Here is a 24,624-nt window from a genome sequence, read left to right on the forward strand (position 1 = left end):
TAGCGTTAGCTATAAATAAAGGTAGTTTGTTTACACAAAGCCTTAAGTATTATTTAATTGGATTAAAGTGTTTACTTTTGCCGCAATAAATAATAATTTTTAACATAAGTCACATGGAGCTATGTTTTGGGTTATACGTACATAATCTCTTACAGAAAAGATGGTGTAGTAGTTTGTTCTTTGCGTATCACCATTGCCATAGTGTTCATACAGAAAATGGTAACCAAGAGGAAGAGGATTTTATTAGTCCCTGCACGGAGACTCAGGTGCTATTTACCTATTCTACAGCTTTATAGCATTACTGACAATACCATTAGTGAGGGCCCAATACAGACCAAACGAATGGAAAGCCATCGCAAATAGAATCAGAAAGACTCCAAGGCAAAGTCATAAACATACTGGGCCCTGCTTTCTCCCCTCTGTGTCTGCATCCCAAACTGCACCCTATTCCCTATATAGTGCACTTGTTTTGACCACGGCCCATGAGGAATAGGGTGCCATTTGGAACACCGCCACTGTCTCTCAGCTGACCGTTGCTTCTGGCACTTCAGACAGAGGGGAAATGACCTGGCTTTGCCTCTATTTATCTCGGTGCGTCTCAGAGAAAGCTCTGGGGGATTCAGTAGAATTGCGTATAATTGTGTTAGGGCCTTCCCACACTCCATCCCCAGTGCATTTTCTGTCTCTTCCCTTAATCTGAGCGGTTTGTCTCCAGATAAGTGATATCCTCCTTGGATTAGGATCTGGTGTCCCTACCCACCCACTTGCTGAGAAAGGGATCCACCACCGTGTACCTCTGTAAGGACCAACCCCTTATTTATAGCACCCTAATCCTTTTATGGTGTTGGCACAAACACCAGACCGCTCCTGTGTTAATGTCCTGGGTGATGATGATACAGTGATGATGAGACATGTAAAGATCTTAATGATCGATAGTGCCATTGACGATCTAAACATATAAAGATCATTGATGATAAATTGTGTGGAAGCATAATTTCCGTAGTTTGTTTTTGTCTCCTTCATTCCAAAGAGTTTGTAAGCCTATTGATGGTGTGATGGGTGGCATGATTTGTGAAAGGCAGTGGTATGACGGAGGTTTATAAGCCATAAGGACCAGTAACAATTACCTCCTTTTTATATGGACTTATAATATATTTCACTAACCATGCCACTGGAGAACAATAAGAATTGTGTTCAGATGAAATGTAGTCCTAAAAGTATCACATTCATTAAAAGTTAACATCTTAAAGGTCTAAGTTGCAGGTGTTGCATTGTACTCCACTTTCAAAGTTGTAGAAGTGGAGGCCACTGTTCCACTGAGTGGGGTGTAAACGCAGTGATGAAACATGAGCTATATCGCATGATGATGTATAACACATTCTTTGTTGTGGAACCACGATGAAGTGGTAGAACGGCTTCTTTTCACATCTGTCATTGATGGAGAGGTTGGATATCTAATATCTGGTGAAATAAGGGGAGATTGCACATAGGAGAGCCTACTGATTTGTTTTGGTTAAAATGGGATTTCTTCAGCTGATGTTACAGATAATTTTAAACAGTCTATAGTGTAACTGAGGTCTCGGTGGACTGTGTATTCTTTAGGCTAGATTTGAACTTTGTGTTTTCTCCCGTGTGCTGGTAAGGTCGAGGTGGTTTAATGACACTAACGATTCACAGTGTGGGCACGAAATAGCACAGCACAGTGTATGTAGAATGGATGGGCTAAGGCACTTAGTGGTATGGCAAATATCAGCAAGGATGCACCACTGGCCTTGGCTAACACAACAAAAGCTAACTGAAGGAAATCACAGGAGCTGGGACTTTCTATTGACTTGTCTCTAGCCTTGTCTGAGCTTGAGATTGCCCAGCATGCTCTGCGCCACTTACCGGTGGGTGGCACTACAGCTCTTACATGAAGAACTTTATATCTATTTATATGATCATCTTAAATACTTCATAGCCTTTCGGACAATAGAGACATGCTGGGGTGAGAACTGTAGTGTTGTAATCTTTGGCCTAGTAAGTGTTTAAGATTCAGTCATTCCAGTCTTTCCTTATGTGTGAGGGGTTCAATGTATCAATGTATCTGTTTTTTATCACTCTCCAAAATCAAATCAATGAACTATCCACTGTTTCCCAGGCGTATGTCTGTACAAGACGATAGCAATAGGAATTTATATAGCAGTTTTTTGTGCAGTTTTTTTTGTAAGAACATTTTTGCTATAAATATTTATAAAATTACTGGAAATATGAGGTAAAATTAGTTTTGGAGTGTAATGTCCCTTAAATTTCCAGATTTATTTATATTCAAATTGTTTTACAATTCTATTTTCTTTTTAGCCTCAGTTTGTTTTTTCTTCAATTGCTAAAGTCTCTATCCCTTTTATTTGTTATTGCTTGCCCTTCTTGTACAAGATTCTTAAATGACAATTGGACCTAGAGAGGCTGCATACCCTGGATAACTCTAGAAAATAAACACTCATGTTCTTTGTAATGTTCTTGTAATGTCTGAGCACTGAGCAGGCAACTGCGGGAGCTTCTTATAACAGCACTCATCATTTGTTCACAATGCACCTGAAGGGAGGGGTGTTTCATCATTCTGTGATAACTGACTTTAGGGACTTCTGAGCCATCATAACGATATACAAATTTGAGTCCAAAAGTAAAAGTTTGTTCAGTGAATGTCAAGTTATTGTAACTGCCAGATGTCCGTGTCACTGGAGGTTTAATACCAGATGCTTGCAGCTCAAAGTGAAAGGCATCTTCAAGAAAAGGCCAGCTGCATCCTGGCCGAAAGACCAAAAAAACAAATCAGTCATGCACTAAAATTATTAAGACATCTTAGTGGATACATCTTAGTGCATACAACGTCAGTGGATGCACTATGGACTTCACCAATTCAAAGTAAAATATGTTAACAATATGTAACGCTTGTTGTTCATGTAATCAATTGTTTTGCTTCAGGCTATGAAACAGAACAGGATAGAGAAATGAGGCTCTTTTCCGGTCCATTTGGCTTTATCGAGTTTGATTGCTTCACTTTTTGTTGATCAACAGTCTAAGATTGCAATTAATTTGGGTTCTCAAGGGACTAACAGAAAAGTTTGACAGCGATTTTGAAACCAAGTACAGTGGGGAGAACAAGTATTTGATACACTGCCGATTTACAAACTTACAAAGCATGTAGAAGTCTGTAATTTTTTATCATAGGTACACTTCAACTGTGCGAGACGAAATCTAAAACAAAAATCCCAAAAATCACATTGTATGACTTTTAAGTAATTTGCATTTTATTGCATGACATAAGTATTTGATCACCTACCAACCAGTAAGAATTCCGGCTCTCACAGACATGTTAATTTTTCTTTAAGCCCTCCTGTTCTCCACTTATTATTAGTATTAACTGCACCTGTTTGAACTCGTTACCTGTATAAAAGACACCTGTCCACACACTCAATCAAACAGACTCCAACCTCTCCACAATGGCCAAGACCAGAGAGCTGTGTAAGGACATCAGGGATAAAATTGTAGACGGGTTGGAATGGGCTACAGGACAATAGGCAGGCAGCTTGGTGAGAAGGCAACAACTGTTGGCGCAATTATTAAAAAATGGAAGAAGTTCAAGATGACGGTCAATCACCCTCGGTCTGGGGCTCCATGCAAGATCTCACCTCGTGGGGCATCAATGATCATGAGGAAGGTAAGGAATCAGCCCAGAACTAGACGGCAGGACCTGGTCAATGACCTGAAGAGAGCTGGGACCACAGTCTCAAAGAAAACCATTAGTAACACACTACGCCGTCATGGATTAAAATCCTGCAGCGCACGCAAGGTCCCCCTGTTCAAGCCAGCGCATGTCCAGGCCCGTCTGAAGTTTGCCAATGACCATCTGGATGATCCAGAGGAGGAATGGGAGAAGGTCATGTGGTCTGATGAGACAAAAATAGAGCCTTTTGGTCTAAACTCCACTCGCCGTGTTTGGAGGAAGAAGAAGGATGAGTACAACTCCAAGAACACCATCCCAACTGTGAAGCATGGAGGTGGAAACATCATTCTTTGGGGATGCTTTTCTGCAAAGGGGACAGGACGACTGCACCGTATTGAGGGGAGGATGGATGGGGCAATGTATTGCGAGATCCTGGCCAACAACCTCCTTCCCTCAGTAAGAGCATTGAAGATGGGTTGTGACTGGGTCTTCCAGCATGACAACGACCCAAAACACACAGCCAGGGCAACTAAGGAGTGTCTCGGTCCTGGAGTGGCCTAACCAGTCTCCAGACCTGAACCCAATAGAAAACCTTTGGAGGGAGCTGAAAGTCCGTATTGCCCAGTGACAGCCCTGAAACCTGAAGGATCTGGAGAAGGTCTGTATGGAGGAGTGGGCCAAAATCCCTGCTGCAGTGTGTGCAAACCTAATCAAGAACTACAGGAAACGTATGATCTCTGTAATTGCAAACAAAGGTTTCTGTACCAAATATTAAGTTCTGCTTTTCTGATGTATCAAATACTTATGTCATGCAATAAAATGCTAATTAATTACTTAAATATCATACAATGTGTTTTCTGGATTTTTGTTTTAGATTCCGTCTAAAACAGTTGAAGTGTATCTATGATAACAATTACAGACCTCTACATGCTTTGTAAGTAGGAAAACCTGCAAAATCGGCAGTGTATCAAATACTTGTTCTCCCCACTGTACATGATACATGCAATTGGGGAATTCAGTTATGCCTTTATGAACACATTGAGGAGAGGATTTTGCATTTTTTTGTTGTTGCTAAAACGTGTGTTGTTTTGAAAATTGTAGTGGTTATGAGGTGCAGACAGAAAACGTATGATCTGAGTTGTCAGAGTTAAATAATTGCACTTCTAATATCTCGTGGTCTACCCAACAGTTGTGTGCGTCTATGGGCTTATAGTTTACGTCCCAAATGGCACCCTATTTCCTATGTAGTGCACTACTTTGGGAATAGTGTGCTATTTGGGATATATACCTACTTCCCTATATACCTAGCTTCCCTATTGACGGTCCCAACACCAGAAGCTCAGAGACGTTTCCCTCAACACGCTCTTCTATAATAATTGCAAATATTCTGTGCTTCAATATTTTTTATTGTTAAGTACTGCAGTGCATTATTACATTCGTCGTCATTCAACATGTTTTCATTGACTGGAATCATTCAAGTGCCAAATTAAATACAATGGAGACAAGGACAGTGAAATAAATATCTCAACGACCATGGTAGGACCGTCTCAGAATGTAATATTGACAAAGCAAATAATATTAAGTGAGATTAATTCAGACATGATGAGAAAAAAATATCTTCATTAGGTGAGAACTTTAAGAAAATAATTGTATATTTCTGAATTATTGTGATGAATTATATACATATCATTTCAATAAATTGGTGTATTCAATATTAAATTATGGTTTTCTTAAAAATACATCTTACATGAAGATAAAAAGAAAATCTATTTCATAAAACCAATAAAGGCTGACAGCATTTTCATATACATACAGTATCAACAACACAAATAAAAATACTATAAACAATTACAATAATATGTTCTTAATGTGACTGCTGTGAATTGAAGGCACTTCCTGGGCAAAACATATATCCCTCTTTCAAAATGTTGAGCCTGAAACACACAGCAAAATTCAAACATTAAACACAATTCAAAAACTAACATAAAGTTATTGTCAAAAACACAGTGGTTTATTTTTCAAATGTCATTTTGAATTCCTTACATTGTTAGTTTGAAAAATAGGCCACAGAATCTCTTGTCTAAAATTAGGTTTGAGCTGCCCTTCCGTATTTCCTTAGGGACTAAGGAAGGGCACTTCATGAGTTATTTTCTAATGAGCCGAATGAATCAATCAATGATTCAGCTAATAGGCCCTTTTAGGTCATTCTTTAGTCCCTTCCCTCCAGTGGCAGCAGCGAGACCTCTCTTTATGGTTCCGGCTAGAGCACATTGTCAGAGTAAAAAAGAATAATGACTGGAGAGACTGAAAAACTGTCAATGTGCCAGCCCCCTCAATTTTCCAATCAAATGAATTTCAATTACACTCCAACTAACGTTGTGCTTGTAATAGGCTATTCGCTAAGGCTTCATTCATGTTGGACCATCTAAAGGCCCATAGATGCCATCAACTGACATGGAGTTAGTTCTAAGTGAGCCTGAACACAAATAGGCCCAGAAATCATCATCTCTGCTGTCGTCAGCCTCATCAGGTGGAGGTAATAGACAGGTGTAACAAAGGGTTATCAACTTAACACTGATGACGGTATCCAAAATTAGCAGGATCAAGACAATCAGGTTCTTCCTGTTTCATTGTCTGACCAAGCGGTGAGCATCTAACATCGTGTGACCCCACAACTTCTTAACACACTTGGTTGCACTTCCAAACGGTCTTCGTTTTGCTCACATTCTTAAGCTGGTGCAAGGCTTGCTGACATTTAAAGGTTTTACTTTCTACATACAGGAGAATGCTCATTGCCCGTACAGTGCATTCCACATTTTGCTACGTTACCGCCTATTTTAAAATTGATTAAATCATTTTTTTCATCAATCTACACACAATACCCCATAATGACAAAGAAAAAACCTCTTTTAGAAATTTTTGCAAATGTATAAAAAAAACTACTGAAATATCACATTTACATAAGTATTCAGACCCTTTACTCAGTACTTTGTTGAAGCACCTTTGGCAGCGACTACAGCCTTGAGTCTTCTTAGGTAGGACGCTATAAGCTTGGCACAACTGTATTTGTGTAGTTTCTCCCATTCTTCTCTGCAGATCCTCTCAAGCTCTGTCAGGTTGGGTGGGGAGCGTCGCTGCACAGCTTTTCTCAGGTCTCTCAAGTCAGGGCTCTGGCTGGGACACTCAAGGACATTCAGAGACTTGTGCCGAAGCCACCCCTGTGTTGTCTTGGCTGTGTGTACTTAGGGTTGTTGTCCGGTTGGAAGGTGAACCTTCACCCCAGTCTGAGGTCTTGAGTGCTCTGGAGCAAGTTTTCATCAAGGATCTATTTGTAATTTATTCCGTTCATCTTTCCCTCGATCCTGACTAGTCTCCCAGTCCCTTCCAGTGAAAAACACCCCCACAGCATGATGCTGCCACCACCATGCTCACCGTAGGGTTGGTGCCAGGTTTCCTCCAGACGTGACACTTGGCATTCAGGCCAAAGAGTTCAATCTTGGTTTCATCAAACCAGAGAATCTTGTTTCACATGATCTGATAGTCCTTTACTTGCCTTTTGGCAAACTCTAAGCAGGCAGTCATGTGCCTTTTACTGAGGAGTGGCTTCCGTCTAGCCACTGTACCATAAAGGCCTGATTGGTGGGTGGAGTGCTGCAGAGATGGTTGTCCTTCTAGAAGGTTCTCCCATCTCCACAGAGGAACTCTGGAGCTCTGTCAGAGTGACCATAGGGTTCTTGGTCACCTCCCTGACCAAGGCCCTTCTCCCCCAATTGCTCAGTTTGACCGTGCGGCCAGCTCTAGGAAGAGTGTTGTTGGTTCCAAACTTCTTCCATTTAAGAATGATGGAGGCCACTGTGTTCTTGGGGGACCTTTTAATCTGCAGAAATGTTATGGTCTCGGAGCTCTACGGACAATTCCTTCGTCATCATACCTTGGTTTTTGCTCTGACACGCACTGTCAACTGTGGGACCTAGACAGGTTTGTGCCTTTCCAAATCATGTCCCATCAATTTAATTTACCACAAGTGGACTCCAATCAAGGTGTAGAAACATCTCAAGGATGATCAATGGAAACAGGATGCACCAGAGCTCAATTTCGAGTCTTATAGCAAAGGGTTTGAATACTTAGGTAAATAAGGTTTTTGTTTTTAATTTTTAATACATTTGCAAACATTTCTAAAAAACTGTTTTTGCTTTGTCATTATGAGGTATTATGTGTAGATTAATGATGATTAAAAAAAATCTACTTTAGAATAAGGCTGTAACGTAACAAAATGTGAAAAAAGTCAAGGGGTCTGAATACTTTCCAAATGCACTGTATGTAGGCCCTAACTTACCGCTGACATGTAACTTTCTCATGACATTCGACTTAAAATGATTTCAGCTAGTCAAATACTTGTTCTCATCTTTTAGATTTCCAAAAGAATGAGCTAGACTGTAAATAATCATGCGTAAATGTATTTTGATGACCGTTTGTTAAGGTGCTGTATATTACATTAGGATCTTGTCTTTGATGGAATAGAGTTGGAACGAAACAAAAGAGCCTAGTAACATTATATTTCAGAACATGTAGGACAGAAACTGTGGGGACACATGGATCTGATTATGTGAACATGAGTTATTTTCAAATCCTTTCAGATTACTTACAGATGTCACAGACACAAATTAGAATAGCGTTGACCCACCAACAACATCATTCTCTCTTCCTGTGATTGGTATCACACATAATCAAGATGGCTGGGTTGAAAACACAGCTATAATCTGGTGGAGCTGTACAGCATGTGAATCTCCATCAATAATAGATATGTATCTTCAATACGTAGTTACTAGGGAAATGTTACAGGATTGCCACTTGTCAATCTTTACAGTTAATTATTCACAATATAAATAAAATATTGTAAATCATTTCTATGTAGCTTTACCTCTAGAGCAAGGAGTCATACAATGTTAGGCCAAGTGTACTAATTAACATAAAGCTTGATTATGCATATGTGCCCCTTTGACAGTTTAACCCCTTAAAATAATTCATACTCACATGCAATGTCTACGATTGTGAGCAAAGTGGACTCATCGCTAGCCGTGTTAGCAATCTTGCACATCTTTTGTAGTCTGGAAAATGATAAAGAAAACAGTTCATCGCTATTTGTTTCTTGTTCCCATTTTCTAACTGTCTTTCTATACTAAATATGAGCACGTCATGAATTACTCTCAAACACTTGACAGGTACAGACAGATACAGTGGAAGGACAGGAAAGGAGAGTAGAAGTGTGTATCAGGGTCAGACCCACAGCATATGCAGTAGAAGTGTGTATCAGGGTCAGACCCACAGCATATGCAGTAGAAGTGTGTATCAAAACCACAGCATATGCAGTAGAAGTGTGTATCAGAACCAGAGCATATGCAGTAGAAGTGTGTATCAAAACCACAGCATATGCAGTAGAAGTGTGTATCAAAACCACAGCATATGCAGTAGAAGTGTGTATCAGAACCAGAGCATATGCAGTAGAAATGTGTGTCAACGGCATCAGCATTAATCACTATATCAGCCCAGGCCACAATACTTTTATATTTATTTGAAAATAATACCATTTAAATGTTCTACTGTATGTTAATTCAGCTGTTCTGAACACAGACACAAAGTGTGTAAATATTGTACTGTAGATGTGTTGAGTACTACATTTGTATTATAATTTTACTCCATTGAGCTTCTGTTTTCATTTGTTTTATGACATTTTTTTGTTCTATTCTTATTTTTGTCGTGAACCAGCAAGTAAGCATTTCATTGTGTTGTGTACACAGTGTATTGTCTTGCCCAGGACCCACATGTGCCTGAGTACCACCATGGAAGCCAGGAGAACAGGGGACTGAGTACAACCCTAGAGGCTAGGGGAACAGGGGACTGTGTACAACCCTAGAGGCCAGGGGAACAGGGGCATGAACCACCCTAGAGGCCTGGGGAACAGGGGACTGAGTACCATCCTAGAGGCCAGGGGAACAGGGGACTGAGTACAACCCTAGAGGCCAGGGGAACAGGGGACTGAGTACAACCCTAGAGGCCAGGGGAACAGGGGACTGAGTACAACCCTAGAGGCCAGGGGAACAGGGGACTGAGTACCACCCTAGAGGCCAGGGGAACAGGGGACTGAGTACAACCCTAGAGGCCTGGGGAACAGGGGACTGAGTATAACCCTAGAGGCCAGGGGAACAGGGGACTGAGTACCACCCTAGAGGCCTGGGGAACAGGGGACTGAGTATAACCCTAGAGGCAAAGGGAACAGGGGACTGAGTACAACCCTAGAGGCCAGGGGAACAGGGGACCGAGTACAACCCTAGAGGCCAGGGGAATAGGGGCATGAACCACCCTAGAGGCCTGGGGCACAGGGGACTGAGGACAACCCTAGAGGCAAAGGGAACAGGGGACTGAGTACAACCCTAGAGGCCAGGGGAACAGGGGACTGAGTACCACCCTAGAGGCCAGGGGAACAGGGGACTGAGTACAACCCTAGAGGCCAGGGGAACAGGGGACTGAGTACCACCCTAGAGGCAAAGGGAACAGGGGACTGAGTACAACCCTGGAGGCAAAGGGAACAGGGGACTGAGTACAACCCTAGAGGCCAGGGGAACAGGACCTGAGTACCACCCTAGAGGCCAGGGGAACAGGGGACTGAGTACCACCCTAGAGGCCAGGGGAACAGGGGACTGAGTACCACCCTAGAGGCCAGGGGAACAGGGGACTGAGTACCACCCTAGAGGCAAAGGGAACAGGGGACTGAGTACCATCCTAGAGGCCAGGGGAACAGGGGACTGAGTACCATCCTAGAGGCCTGGGGAACAGGGGACTGAGTACCATCCTAGAGGCCTGGGGAACAGGGGACTGAGTACCACCCTGGAGGCCAGGGGAACAAGGGACTGAGTACCACCCTGGAGGCCAGGGGAACAAGGGACTGAGTACCACCCTGGAGGCCAGGGGAACAAGGGACTGAGTACCATCCTAGAGGCCAGGGGAACAAGGGACTGAGTACCACCCCGGAGGCCAGGGGAACAAGGGACTGAGTACCACCCTGGAGGCCAGGGGAGCAGGGAGGCCTGATATAAAGAGTACACTAAACTGAGTTTCAGTAGTGTACAAGGCTGTTGTGGTTGTGTTTCTCTTTATTGACAACACAAAAAAGAAGACTGAGAAAGTCCATGCTCTAATTCACTGGTCCACAATGGAGGCAGGGCTGCTGCTTAGACACCTCAGTTCAGGCAGCCATCTTAGAAACTGACATACTGTCTGGGGACATACTGAGGGCATTCCCTACCTACTGTAGGATGTCATCGGTCCCTTTTCCAATAAAAACTACAACGACAACACGATTGTTCATTACATCTGCTAAACTAATGTTTACGTCATTTAATGGCACATGATGTATTACACTGACTTGTTACAGGGATTTGATTCAAGAGTCCACTTATTGCTTCCATTCAAAGACAAGCGACTCTATTGTGAAGTTGATTGAAAAAACTGTGGATATGAGGTCATCAAAGACTGTGACTAATGTTAGAGCAAGACACCGTATTACACCACCTACGCATTCAATTAATTCATAATGAGTATTTGGGTTCTAGCACAAACAGATCTGGGACCAGTACAGAATAAAGTTTCCAAAGGCAAATGGCCTTGATGAATGTCTGCTTTCTGTCTGTGGTCATTAATTTACTTAGAGTAAGACCTGTGGCAAAGAAAGTCGTTGTGGGCAAAATGTTGGCAGTAAATAAATTTTCCCACAGCATAATATTGGCAGTGGAAGGAACATCATTGCCATCATGTAGTCAGGGACCACAGTTGTAAATTAGTGGTTAGCTAATGAATAAAGTGGTGTAAATGACTATCAGAAACCAAGATTACTGATCATAAATATAGATGAACACAGTATTATGACATTAAAAATGTATACATACATGCTGGTCTTGAACAATCCCTTGTGTTGTGATAGAGTCTATGAAAATGTGTTCTACATTCTGATGAGAACTTGACTGGTCCTGCTTAAAAGAAAAGCTCTTATCAGGAAACTGAAAACAAATGTTAATGTGTTCCATTTCCTTTCCTTCTTTTGAACATCTCCATAACAGAACTGAAGTGGATCCCATTTGACATTAGCAACAACGTCAAAAGAGCAACAATATTTTCGGACATGGGTGCAAAACATGATCTTGCTGTCAAGATACTCTTTACTAAGGCAGAGCTCCAACCAAGGCAGAGCTCCAACCAAGGCAGAGCTCCAACCAAGGCAGAGCTCCAAACAAGGCAGAGCTCCAACCAAGGCAGAGCTCCAAACAAGGCAGAGCTCCAAACAAGGCAGAGCTCCAACCAAGGCAGAGCTCCAACCAAGGCAGAGCTCCAAACAAGGCAGAGCTCCAAACAAGGCAGAGCTCCAACCAAGGCAGAGCTCCAACCAAGGCAGAGCTCCAAACAAGGCAGAGCTCCAACCAAGGCAGAACTCCAACCAAGGCAGAGCTCCAACCAAGGCAGAGCTCCAACTATGCATATGACTAACTATGCAAATGACACTCTATTACCAAAGACATTGAAATGCATATTTATAGATTTTGTGGTATGCCAATTTGTTGTTTAATGACTTAGCTATGACTTATTGATAATGCACTGTCCTTATAGTTAGGCTGATCATATATTACACTTCGGTTTTATATTGTATGACATCGTACTGAATACAGTGAGGGAAAGAAGTATTTGATCCCCTGCTGATTTTGTACGTTTGCCCACTGACAAAGAAATTATCAGTCTATAATTTTAATGGTAGGCTTATTTGAACAGTGAGGGACAGAATAACAACAACAAAAAATCCAGAAAACGCATGTCAAAAATGTTATACATTTATTTGCATTTTAATGAGGGAAATAAGTATTTGACCCCCTCTCAATCAGAAAGATTTCTGGCTCCCAGGTGTCTTTTATACAGGTAACGAGCTGAGATTAGGAACACACTCTTAAAGGGAGTGCTCCTAATCTCAGTTTGTTACCTGTATAAAAGACACCCATCCACAGAAGCAATCAATCAATCAGATTCCAAACTCTCCACCATGGCCAAGACCAAAGAGCTCTCCAAGAACGTCAGGGACAAGATTGTAGACCTACACAAGGCTGGAATGGGCTACAAGACCATCGCCAAGCAGCTTGGTGAGAAGGTGACAACAGTTGGTGTGATTATTCGCAAATGGAAGAAACACAAAAGAACTGTCAATCTCCCTCGGCCTGGGGCTCCATGCAAGATCTCACCTCGTGGAGTTGCAATGATCATGAGAACGGTGAGGAATCAGCCCAGAACTACACGGGAGGATCTTATCAATTATCTCCAGGCAGCTGGGACCATAGTCACCAAGAAAACAATTGGTAACACACTATGCCGTGAAGGACTGAAATCCTGCAGTGCCCGCAAGGTCCCCCTGCTCAAGAAAGCACATATACATGCCCGTCTGAAGTTTGCCAATGAACATCTGAATGATTCAGAGGACAACTGGGTGAAAGTGTTGTGGTCAGATGAGACCAAAATTGAGCTCTTTGGCATCACCTCAACTCGCTGTGTTTGGAGGAGGAGGAATGCTGCCTATGACCCCAAGAACACCATCCCCACCGTCAAACATGGAGGTGGAAACATTATGCTTTGGGGGTGTTTTTCTGCTAAGGGGACAGGACAACTTCACCGCATCAAAGGGACGATGGACGGGGCCATGTACAATCAAATCTTGGGTGAGAACCTCCTTCCCTCAGCCAGGGCATTGAAAATGGGTTGTGGATGGGTATTCCAGCATGACAATGACCCAAAACACTCGGCCAAGGCAACAAAGGAGTGGCTCAAGAAGAAGCACATTAAGGTCTTGGAGTGGCCTAGCCAGTCTCCAGACCTTAATCCCATAGACAATCTGTGGAGGGAGCTGAGGTTTGAGTTGCCAAACGTCAGCCCTGAAACCTTAATGACTTGGAGAAGATCTGCAAAGAGGAGTGGGACAAAATCCCTCCTGAGATGTGTGCAAACGTGGTGGCCAACTACAAGAAACGTCTGACCTCTGTGATTGCCAACAAGGGTTTTGCCACCATGCGTTTTTCTGGATTTAGTTTGTTTGTTGTTATTCTGTCTCTCACTGTTCAAATAAACCTACCATTAAAATTAGACTGATCATTTCTTTGTCAGTGGGCAAACGTACAAAATCAGCAGGGGATCAAATACTTTTTTTCCCTCACTGTATATATCAAGATATAAATATACACAGAGTATATAAAACATTAAGAACACCTGCTCTTTCCGTGACATAGACTGACCAGCTGAAATCAGGTGAAAGCTATGATCCCTTATTGATGTCACTTGTTAAATCCACTTCAATTAGTGTAGATGAATGGGAAGAGACAGGTTAAAGAAGGATTTTAAGCCTTGAGACAATTGAGACATGGATTATGTATGTGTGCCATTCAGAGGGTGAATGGGCAAAACAACATTTTAAGTAGCTTTGATCCGCGGATGGGTTTTTCACACTCAGCAGTTTCCAATGTGTATCAAGAATGGTCCACCCTCCAAAGTACATCCAGCCAACTTGACACAACTGTGGGAAGCATTGGACTCAACATGGACCAGCATCCCTGTGGAATGCTTTCAACACCTTGTAGAGTCCATGACCTGACAAATTAAGGCTGCTCTGAGGGCAAAAGGGGGAAGGGGTGCAACTCAATATTAGAAAGGTGTTGTTCATGTTTTGCACACTCAGTGTATATAAATGTTCAAATAAACCTAAACCTAGCTACTATCAGACTCATTAATCATTGTTCTACTGGTCCATGCTATTACATGATATGACATCACAAAAGGACTCAGACTTAGAATGAAAGGGACAATCTGCAGTAGGTACAGTACATCCATTTGTTTTACTTATAAATTAATGATATTTACCCATTGTTTCTTGAAGAATATAACTTAGAAATGCTTTCATGAACTTAGTTAAACTGTCACACTACATGAGAACCAAAAATATCTTTGTAAACAAAGTAAATGTAAACAAACTCTATATAGCCTCAAAACATGGTTTAAACTATGTTGTTAGGATGGATGGTCAGTTCTTGCATCCATAGCTCGGTCTATGGATTTGACAGTGGTTACATTTCTCCAGCCCCATTCCTCAGATTTTTTTAGCAAAACAGTGGAGGGGAGTTTGTTTTATTATTGTTTTAATTAGCTGATTGCCTCTTTAATGATCACACCTAAGTACTTCTGGGCCTTTAGCGAGCTTCTGGATAACAGATTTTCACACCAATTACTGAAGTCTGTTCAGAGGTCCTGCTACAAATAATCAGCTTAACCTTACGTTGCCTTCAACTTTACCCCGCCTGTTTCTGCCAGAGTAATGTGCTCACCTTCTCTCCCCTACTAGCCTCATAAATGAATTTAATGGCAACTTTGTCCAGCACAACTTTGAGGTCCATCCCAGGAAATGACATAGTTTTAGGGATTTGGTTCTCGTCTAGGAATAACTTTGAACTGTCACACCATGGCTGAACTTTGGAAAGTTGAATAAAAATGCTCCTTGATTACAAATTAAAGAGGCGGGAATCAGCTCACAGAGCAGAGTCTTCGTCTGACAAATTAAAAAAAATTGTTTTATTTTTTTTAGCTGATATAATGTGTGCAGGGCTGTATGCATCAACTGTCTCAGAGTAGAAGTGCTGATTTAGGATCAGTTTTGCCTCTTAAATCACAACGAATAAGATTACATGGACAGAGGCGACCTGATCCTAGATCCGCACTCCTACTCGGAGAGGCTTGATACACATGGTCCCAGATGTAAGGTGAGATTGATCCCGAAACAAATGGGGAAAATATTGAGCGTTGATTAAATACTCTTTGATAGCATTTGTCTTACCTGTGAAATGCTTTATGAACTTGTCTTTCAGGTTTATATCTCTTGGGACATTATCTACAAAAAAAAGGAAAAAGAGAAGTTACCAATCAGTGAAACCTCTTACCATTAAAGATGAAATCCTTAATGATGAAATGGCCACGCCCACCATATTTCAACAACAAAGAAGTTACTTCAACAACAGTCACAATGTTTTTCTCTCTGACATCATGGCATGCGCGATAGAACACTAGAATAGGTACTGCGCTCCTCTCCTCCATTTCATCAACAAAACAAAAACAATAACAAAGGCGCTGGGGCGAACATTGGCACTGTTTCCCCTTTACGGATTTCAGCTTTAAGATAACCCTTTGGAAATAGATAAATGTGTGTAAATGTTACAAAGTTACCTAGAGCATGTAGATACCAACAAACACCCGCCTCACCTGTGCCAATGCAGTAAAGAAAATGCTATCAGAGAATTTGCCTAAACATGTTTTTTTTTCTTGGAACAGAGCTGATGGGAGGAAACAACTATGAGTCCTTAAGTATGTCATAAATGTTTTTTATATCAAAACTCACAGATTGTCTCACAACTGAGGACACGCCAACAGGTTTATAGGCTCCATGTACACATTCTGTATCTCAGCCAAGCCCATCCACTCTCCAAACATGCAAAGCACACAGGTGTCAGACGCGGCTTTCAGGCAAACGGCATAAGGAGATTATTTCCCAGCATTTATAATACTTATCAATGTCATGAGAATAATTCCGTGCCGCTAGCTGTGGTGCTTATTTTACCAGAACGGACCGAGGAATGAGCAGTACTCTCTGATGCAGAAATTGCAAAAGATGATTGGTTCAATTACAAACCACTAGACTAGAGTAAGCCAAGGCAATGTGTTTGATGTTCAGACATACCACTGGGCATTAAGGAAAACAACGACCCATCACTCCAGTATAAAGAGATGAACAGGCTATGGGTCTTATCTAAAGGGAATAAGGGTTCTGAAACCTTAACCTGGCTCCAGACTAGATCAGACGTGAGTTATGTAAGTGTGAAAGCGGCAGGTAAATGGTAACACTAGCAGGCTGGATTACCCCAAATCCAGAAATATTGTTTTGGCTGCTGGAGTCTGTACATCGGTCATGAGACCAGTGGTGGTAGTGGAGGGTAAACGCAAGTAAACACAGTTTACCCGTCTTTTTTTGGGGGGGGGGCCAACAGTTTACCCACCTTTTGTGGAGAAATGCATTGAAAGAATAGGAAGTGTTACTTTTTTTCAGCAACCGACAATCAGAATTTACCCACTTATTGTTTACCACTACATAACTGCTGACTATCCACTGATATAAGGGAATAACACTGTTTTGACGGAGGCACCAAAGGGACTGACTAATGCAACATACAGTTTGTTTGGAGTGTTTTTCAGTTTGTTAGCATGATCACTTTGAAGAAGAAGACTTCAGATATACAGTACCCCATGATCCTGACGATAAATCAACTGGCCCTGCTCACGATAAACGTGGTATATTTCTGTCAGTCTATTTCTTTGAGTGTCACTCTTCTGCTTCTGTTTAGCAGGCAGGGACAGGTACATAGAACAATATGGTAATACACAAGCATCTCAGAACAACTCAGGTTGTTGGTGGTAAGAAAAGAGAGATACCTATAGTTTATGCTTTGGCAAAGATAATGGAAACTGTGTACAGGAGCTATTTCTCTTTTTTTTCTGTGACTGTGGGTCTTAAGGAATGGTGCATGCACTGCTTACTAATGTGCAGCATTTTGACTTCCTCAAAAGGTACATTCCGTCTGGCCAGCGACCTGTATGGTTCTCTGCCTGTTACACAGTGGGTCTGAAACACTGCCTGGACAACATTGGAGGGAGGTCAATACAAATAAAGCCTCTGACTAAACCTTGACCCAACGTTTGACCGAAATGTTGGAACATCTTTAAAACCAATATGTTGGATGGTAATATTGACAGTCTGAGGGAACGTGTACCATTGCACAGATGAGCATTAAGGAAGGACTAGTATGGTTCAGTTTCAGTCAGTTCATATGCTATTATGGAATGACTAAGGCACAGTAACGCCATACTCACTTTGACTTGACAATGACTCCAAGGATATATCAAAGCCATAGATAACATTTCTTTCAGAAGCAATAATTCATGCTTTTGCCAGTCATGGAATTGGACAAGATTACTACATTTACTAATGTAACAAAAAGATATTAGAGTTCAAAGTACTCAAGGTTCCAAATTCCAACAGCAATAGTCTGGATTATATTGTTCCACTTGAGCATAAAAACGTTTATATTAGTATAGTCTTTTGATCTCACAGGTGAAATGAAGTCAGTGAATGTGGTAGCTTCAAGTTCCTTGGTGTCCACATCAACAACAAACTAAAATGGTCCAAACACATTAAGACAGTCGTGAAGAGGGCACGACAAAGCCTATTCCCCCTCAGGAAACTACAAAGATTTGGCATGGGTCCTGAGATCCTCAAAAGGTTCTACAGCTGCAACATCGAGAGCATCCTGACTGGTTGCATCACTGCCTGGTACGGCAATTGCTTGGCCTCCGACCGCAAGGCACTACAGAGTAGAGGTCGACCGATTAATCGGAATGGCCGATTAATTAGGGCCAATTTCAAGTTTTCATAACAATCGGAAATCGGTATTTTTGGGCGCCGATTTGCCGATTTTTTAAAATGTTATTTTATTTTAAATGTTTTGTTGTTGTTGTTTTTATACCTTTATTTAACTAGGCAAGTCAGTTAAGAACACATTCTTATTTTCAATGATGGCCTTGGAACGGTGGGTTAATTAACTGCCTTGTTCAGGGGCAGAATGACAGATTTTCACCTTGTCAGCTCGGGGGATCCAATCTTGCAACATTACAGTTAACTAGTCCAACGCAATAACGACCTGCCTCTCTCTCGTTGCACTCCACAAGTAGACTGCCTGTTACGCAAATGCAGTAAGCCAAGGTAAGTTGCTAGCTAGCATTAAACTTATCTTATAAAAAACAATCAATCATAATCACTAGTTAACTACACATGGTTGATGATATTACTAGATATTATCTAGCGTGTCCTGCGTTGCATATAATCTGACTGATCGGTGGTAGGCAGAAGCAGGCATGTAAACATTCATTCAAACAGCACTTTCGTGCATTTTGCCAGCAGCTCTTCATTGTGTGTCAAGCATTGCGCTGTTTATGACTTCAATGGTGGCTGTTGTCGTTGTGTTGCTGGTTCGAGCCCAGGGAGGAGCGAGGAGAGGGACGGAAGCTATACTGTTACACTGTCAATACTAAAGTGCCTATAAGAACATCCAATAGTCAAAGATTAATGAAATACAAATGGTATAGAGGGAAATAGTCCTATAATTCCTATAATAACTACAACCTAAAACTTCTTACCTGGGAATATTGAAGACTCATGTTAAAAGGAACCACAAGCTTTCATATGTTCTCATGTTCTGAACAAGGAACTGAAACGTTAGCTTTCTTACATGGCACATATTTTACATGGAACATATTGCACTTTTACTTTCTTCTCCAACACTTTGTTTTTGCATTATTTAAACCAAATTGAACATGTTTCATTATTTACTTGAGGCTAAATTGATTTTATTGATGTATTATATTAAGTTAAAATAAGTGTTCATTCAGTATTGTTGTAAAAAAAATATTAAATTAAAAATTAAAAATTTTAAAAATATTAAAAATATTAAATCGGCCGATTAATCGGTAAAGGCTTTTTTGGTCCTCCAATAATCGGTATCGGTGTTGAAAAATCATAATCGATCGACCTCTACTACAGAGGGTAGTGCGAACGGCCCAGTAGATCACTGGGGCAAAGCTGCCTGCCATCCAGGACCTCTACACCAGGCGGTGTCAGAGGAAGGCCCTAAAAATGGTCAAGGACCCCAGCCTCCCCAGTCATAGACTGTTCTCTCTACTACCGCATGGCGAGCGGTACCGGAGTGCCAAGTCTAGGACAAAAATGCTTCTCAACAGTTTTTACCCCCAAGCCATAAGACTCCTGAACAGGTAACCAAATGGACTGCTGCACTCTGTTTATCATATATGCATAGTCACTTTAACTATGCATTCATGTACATACTACCTCAATTGGCCTGAATAACCAGTGCTCCCGCACACTGTCTAACCAGGCTATCTGCAATGTGTCCCGCCAACCCCTCTTTACGCTACTGCTACTCTGTTTATCATATATGCATAGTCACTTTAACTATGCATTCATGTACATACAACCTCAATAAGCCCGACTAACCGGTGTCTGTATGTAGCCTCGCTACTTTTATAGCCTCGCTACTGTTATTTTTCACTGTCTTTTTACTGTTGTTTAATTTCTTTACTTATCTATTGTTCACCAAATACCTTTTTTGCACTATTGTTTAGAGCCTGTGAGTAAGCATTTCACTATAGGCGCACGTGACAAATAAACTTTGATTTTATTTGGTAGAAATGTTTACGTGTTCATGGCTGACTAAACTGTGTGCCACGTGAGTGTCCTGTGTCCCACGTCACCTGTGATGCGTTCCTATGACGCTCGCCATTGGCTGGTCAAGGCACTAGAGGAGGCTGATCATTCAGCAATGTATCCTGAATTGAATGAATCACTCACAAGTTTAGTATGTTAATGATGCTCCGCCCCCTTGGCATCTTAGTTGGTGATGGTCAGCCATTGATAATATTTTCACGACGCAATGATACCTCACTAGTCACGTGAGAGGGTTGATTGTGGATTTTTCAGGGTGCCAATGGTGTGCTGGAATTGGAATATAGATCACCACTTTACACACTATCACACCAGTGATTGAAATAGAGTTCATTACCCCAATTGTTGCTGATATTATCTCACCCCCAAACAGTGAAGCGTACTTACATCGATTGCATTTATACTCAGATTTTTTTGTTCTGTTTATAACATAGTAATAATGTATCGCTTTTTTAAACTAACATCTTGGCAGCTCTCAACCTCCTCAAATCACAAAGTGTGACATTTCGTACATAGAAATGGACATGGAAGCATGCACAAAAGGCTAGAGTAGTAAAGATATTGATACAGACCAACGGCAGCTGTCAAGCCCTGGTCAAGCCCTAGTAAAATAGGGATTACAGTTTCATCATGGCCTAAAAATAAATCTTATCAGCTTACCTATGGGTTTGCTGTTATCCAGCCTAGGAACATATAAAGGCTTTTCTCCAGAGGAGAACTTCATGTCTTGGGCTGCGGGGAAGAGGCCACTGTTATAGCGACTGGAGACTGAAGGCTTGTCCCCCCGTTGGCTGTCTCCGTTAACCTGTAAGACATGGTCGAGCAGGATCCTTCTCTCTTTCTGCCTCACCTCCTTGCTGTCCATGCACTGGCCCGAGCTGATCAGCAGAAGGAATAAACTGGACAGTATGTGGCATTTCCTTACTGCCTGCATGGCTATTCTAGCTGGGCAAACACAAATCAAGTTTAGACACAGTGTTGGAAAGAAACAAATGATGTCTGTGCAAAGTGACTTTCTATCACCCCCCAAAATATGGGTATCAAATTAATTGTGATGGGAACAGTGTGAAGTAGCTTATTAAATGAAGCACACAAGTGAACAAACAATCTAATTGACACGAAACAGGGTAACAAATGCAACTCTGAGTAAGATATTTTTTACTTAAAATGATCAAATTTAGAGGGAATGAAAATGTTGCCAACAAAACAATTGGCAATGCCTCACATTATGTTTAACATACCGCTATACAAAGCTACAGCAATGCTGATATATTTATCTAATATAACACAGCAATAAAACAAGGTGTCTTGACTTCATTTCAATCCAAGCAGGTATGAGAACATTTGCTTTGATGGATAGTAACTTTCAAGTGTTGATGACAGTAGGCTACGTTTTATCTCTACAAAGCAGATGACAATAACATGGACATAGACATATAATCTAAAATTTACTTGGAAAAAAACTACAACTTACTTTAATGTATTAAAGGAGGCTTATGTCCTAAAAAGTGGACGCGAGTTGTCTGTGTCAAATCTCTATAGACGTTGTCGGTTGTTTTGCTTTTTGGGAGAAGATTCCTTTGTCTTCTGAGTCTTCTGAGTCTTGAAATCATGCGTCCCGTTTTATACGTTCAGCGAGCTTCTTGAAGGTAATACAATCGATTTCGAGTGGGTGGAAGGCAACTGTTGACATCTTTGGTTTAATTTCTTCCACTGCTGTTCGCTCCGTTTGGCATGTGCCCCTCCTTGCAACCTCAACCATCCGTTACGTCTAAAACCATCACTGAATGTGGGATAAGAATACCACTTTACTCCTTATACCTGTTTAGGAAAAACAATGTTCCAATGTCGAATTTGGATAGGAGAGAGTAATGCTGAGGTTTCCATTTGGGGAAAGGTAGGTTATCCAATGCGCGCAACTGAATGTGAACTAAGTTACCAAAGTTGCGAGGCCTGTTGAAGGTAGAGGTGTTTCTCAGTGGCCTATGGGCTAGAAACTGACCTGTGTCGGCTAATTGCCGTGCGGATGTTTTTGTACATGGATGTCCAAGTCTTGTGACCGCCTAAGCCCGGCAGAGAATGCGCTTTCAATAACAGCCCTCGGACTGTTTCCGGCACTTGAGTGAGTTCAAAATCGAATATATTTCCCGGTATGGATTGTTTATCACATACAATTAGATGGTTTGGTTGTCACTCTAGGGCAATTGTAGTTCAAATAGACAAGAGACAGTTTTGATACAGGCAAGTAGGCTAGCCTAGACTATAGGCTGTGTGTTGTTCTTATGAGTTATAGCATATGCCTACACATGTCAGGAGACAGCTCAAACCTTTATTGAAAGATGTTTTGTACACATGCGTGTCGTGACGTGCAGTTATCAGTGCTTCATTTGTAAATCGGGAGGTAATGGAACAAAAGGTGAGCGCGAGAGTGGGGTGACCTGGGAGTTCTAAGCTACCTGAACGCATGAGAAAGAAAATCCCCTTTATAATAAAGCATTGCATGCATATCATCACATTTGCGTAGTGGCATAGAGCAGTAGACAAGAGTCACTTATAGAAGGTGCACGCACACATGGGAAAATTTTTAGAAGCCTAGGGTCCGGGAAATGTTTGGATTTTTATAAACGCATTTCATGCAATTCAGAACCTTAGACCAAGTGGCGCAGCGGTCTAAGGCACTCCATCTCAATGCAAGAGGCGTCACTACAGTCCCTGGTTCGAATCTAGGCTGTATCACATCCGACCGTGATTGGGAGTCCCATAGGGCGACGCACAATTGCCCCAGCGCAGTCCAGGTTTGACCGGGATAGGCCGTTATTGTAAATAAGAATTTGTTCTTAACTCACTTGCCTAGTAAAATAAAAATACATGTTTGGCAGAATATTTTTTAATACCGCACAAATGATCGAAATGGGAGGCTACTTTGACACTGACAAACTGAGAATAAAAACGACCTTGCTTTGAATCCATCAATAGCCTAGGCCTAGGTGTGTGGAGACATATTGTATGCTACTAAAAAGGCTTTCGAGTTTCAATGACTGACCCAATGATGCGCAGCTCACCTGATGCGCTCGTGCCAAAAGCCTATCTCTCTCTCGTAAAACAATATTTGGAAGTTGATCAAATATGTTGGTAGCCTACAGCATTGAGTCATTTCTTTTCAGAAGGAGCCATTTGCTTTCCAATCTGTGTTTTTCCTTGATTGTATTTGAAATATTGCGAAAGGCCTGTTTTGTCTGCGTGCTGTTTTCACTGACAGATTTGCCGCATGTTCGCGACTGCAGGCTATTCCTTGTTATTAGGCTACAATCCACAGCTCTGTCGCTAGATTATAGGGATTCTCATGGTGTAATAGGATATTCTGAATGATTTAATGTATTTCTGAACAGAGCAGTAATTCTATAACTTTGTAAAATGTATTTACATCGCGTGGCTATGATTATATAATGAAATACATCGTTGGAGGGATGAGAGTTGCAGGCTCGAGAAAGAGATCACAGAAAGTGATGTGATACATATTACCGCCACGCGTTAGTCTCAAATTTAGGTTGCGACGTTGCGCAAACCATAAACCCGGGCCGGCCCAACCCAAATCAACTCTTAGAATATTAGGCCCAGGCTGAAAATCTACTTTTTCACATTACGCTATTTTTGTGGGGCAGGATAAATAACTAAGAGGCAACTCGCATGAACTTTGATCAAGTGTATTAGAATCTTTATATTTAAAAAAGTGAACATGATTTGTCATTACAGGAGAGTTACCGGATCCGGCCAAATAGGTTCCGGTGTTGTGCCAAAAATCTCCCACCTTCGCGTGCGACTTGCTTGCTAGTTGAGATTTCTGCTATTCACTCCGTTGTCAGTTTAGCTTACATTCCACTGATCTTAGTAGCAGAAAACATTTTTTTTATTTATGTCCTTCAAGGCAGCTGTCAATGATCACGTTAGGCTGTGTTTCATTTTTTTTTATTGCGGTTTGGTCCCGGGGGAGGCACTAGTAATGTCTGCAGTTTTCGGTTTGGCTATTTGTTGCAAGTGTATTAGTCTATAAATAAAAATCTTTGCCAAAATTCGTCATCTCTCCCATGTCTTATTTGACTAGTAGTTGTTCTGAAATGTTTATTGCTTGCCTACATTTTACTCCCTCCTCTATGTTTAATATAACAAACATACATAAATTATCAATTTCGGTTAAGTTTGTTCTATAGAAATTATTTGACTCTTGCCACAAAATTAAGGAAACTAGAAGGGGGGAGGGGGGGGGATTTCGGCAAGGATATATTCTTGCCTGCAGAAATCCCTCCACCCTTCTAATTTCCTTAATGTTGTGGCTAGAGTCAAATACTTTCTATAGGACAAACTTCATGTCAGGATAGGCAACCGAAATTATTATGAAGTGTGCCAGGCTTTGCAGTCCCAAGATAGAAGGGGGGCAAGAAAATCGCCTTGCCGAAATCCTCCCAACCTTCTAATTTCCTTCGTTTTGTCACCCCTCTTATTG

The 24,624-nt window shown here is 41.5% G+C and overlaps 1 protein-coding gene across 2 annotated transcripts; it reads right to left on the bottom strand.

The window, feature by feature from the left end:
• Positions 1–5,590: 5,590 nt before the first annotated feature.
• Positions 5,591–22,102, bottom strand: LOC139415065 (protein ALKAL-like). Of its 2 annotated transcripts, XM_071162832.1 has the most exons (6): positions 21,598–22,102; positions 20,784–21,068; positions 15,615–15,668; positions 11,650–11,730; positions 8,741–8,814; positions 5,591–5,640 (listed from the first exon to the last, which is right to left on the bottom strand). In XM_071162832.1, exons 2-5 carry the CDS (start codon positions 21,055–21,057, stop codon positions 8,750–8,752), a joined length of 474 nt encoding a protein of 157 aa, XP_071018933.1. In that variant the 5' UTR covers positions 21,058–21,068; positions 21,598–22,102; the 3' UTR covers positions 5,591–5,640; positions 8,741–8,749. The 2 variants fall into 2 exon arrangements, with proteins under 2 accessions (XP_071018933.1, XP_071018942.1); XM_071162841.1 differs by lacking the exon at positions 11,650–11,730.
• Positions 22,103–24,624: the final 2,522 nt, after the last annotated feature.

Source organism: Oncorhynchus clarkii, chromosome 1 (genome assembly GCF_045791955.1).
Source record: "Oncorhynchus clarkii lewisi isolate Uvic-CL-2024 chromosome 1, UVic_Ocla_1.0, whole genome shotgun sequence".
Lineage (NCBI taxonomy): Eukaryota > Metazoa > Chordata > Actinopteri > Salmoniformes > Salmonidae > Oncorhynchus > Oncorhynchus clarkii.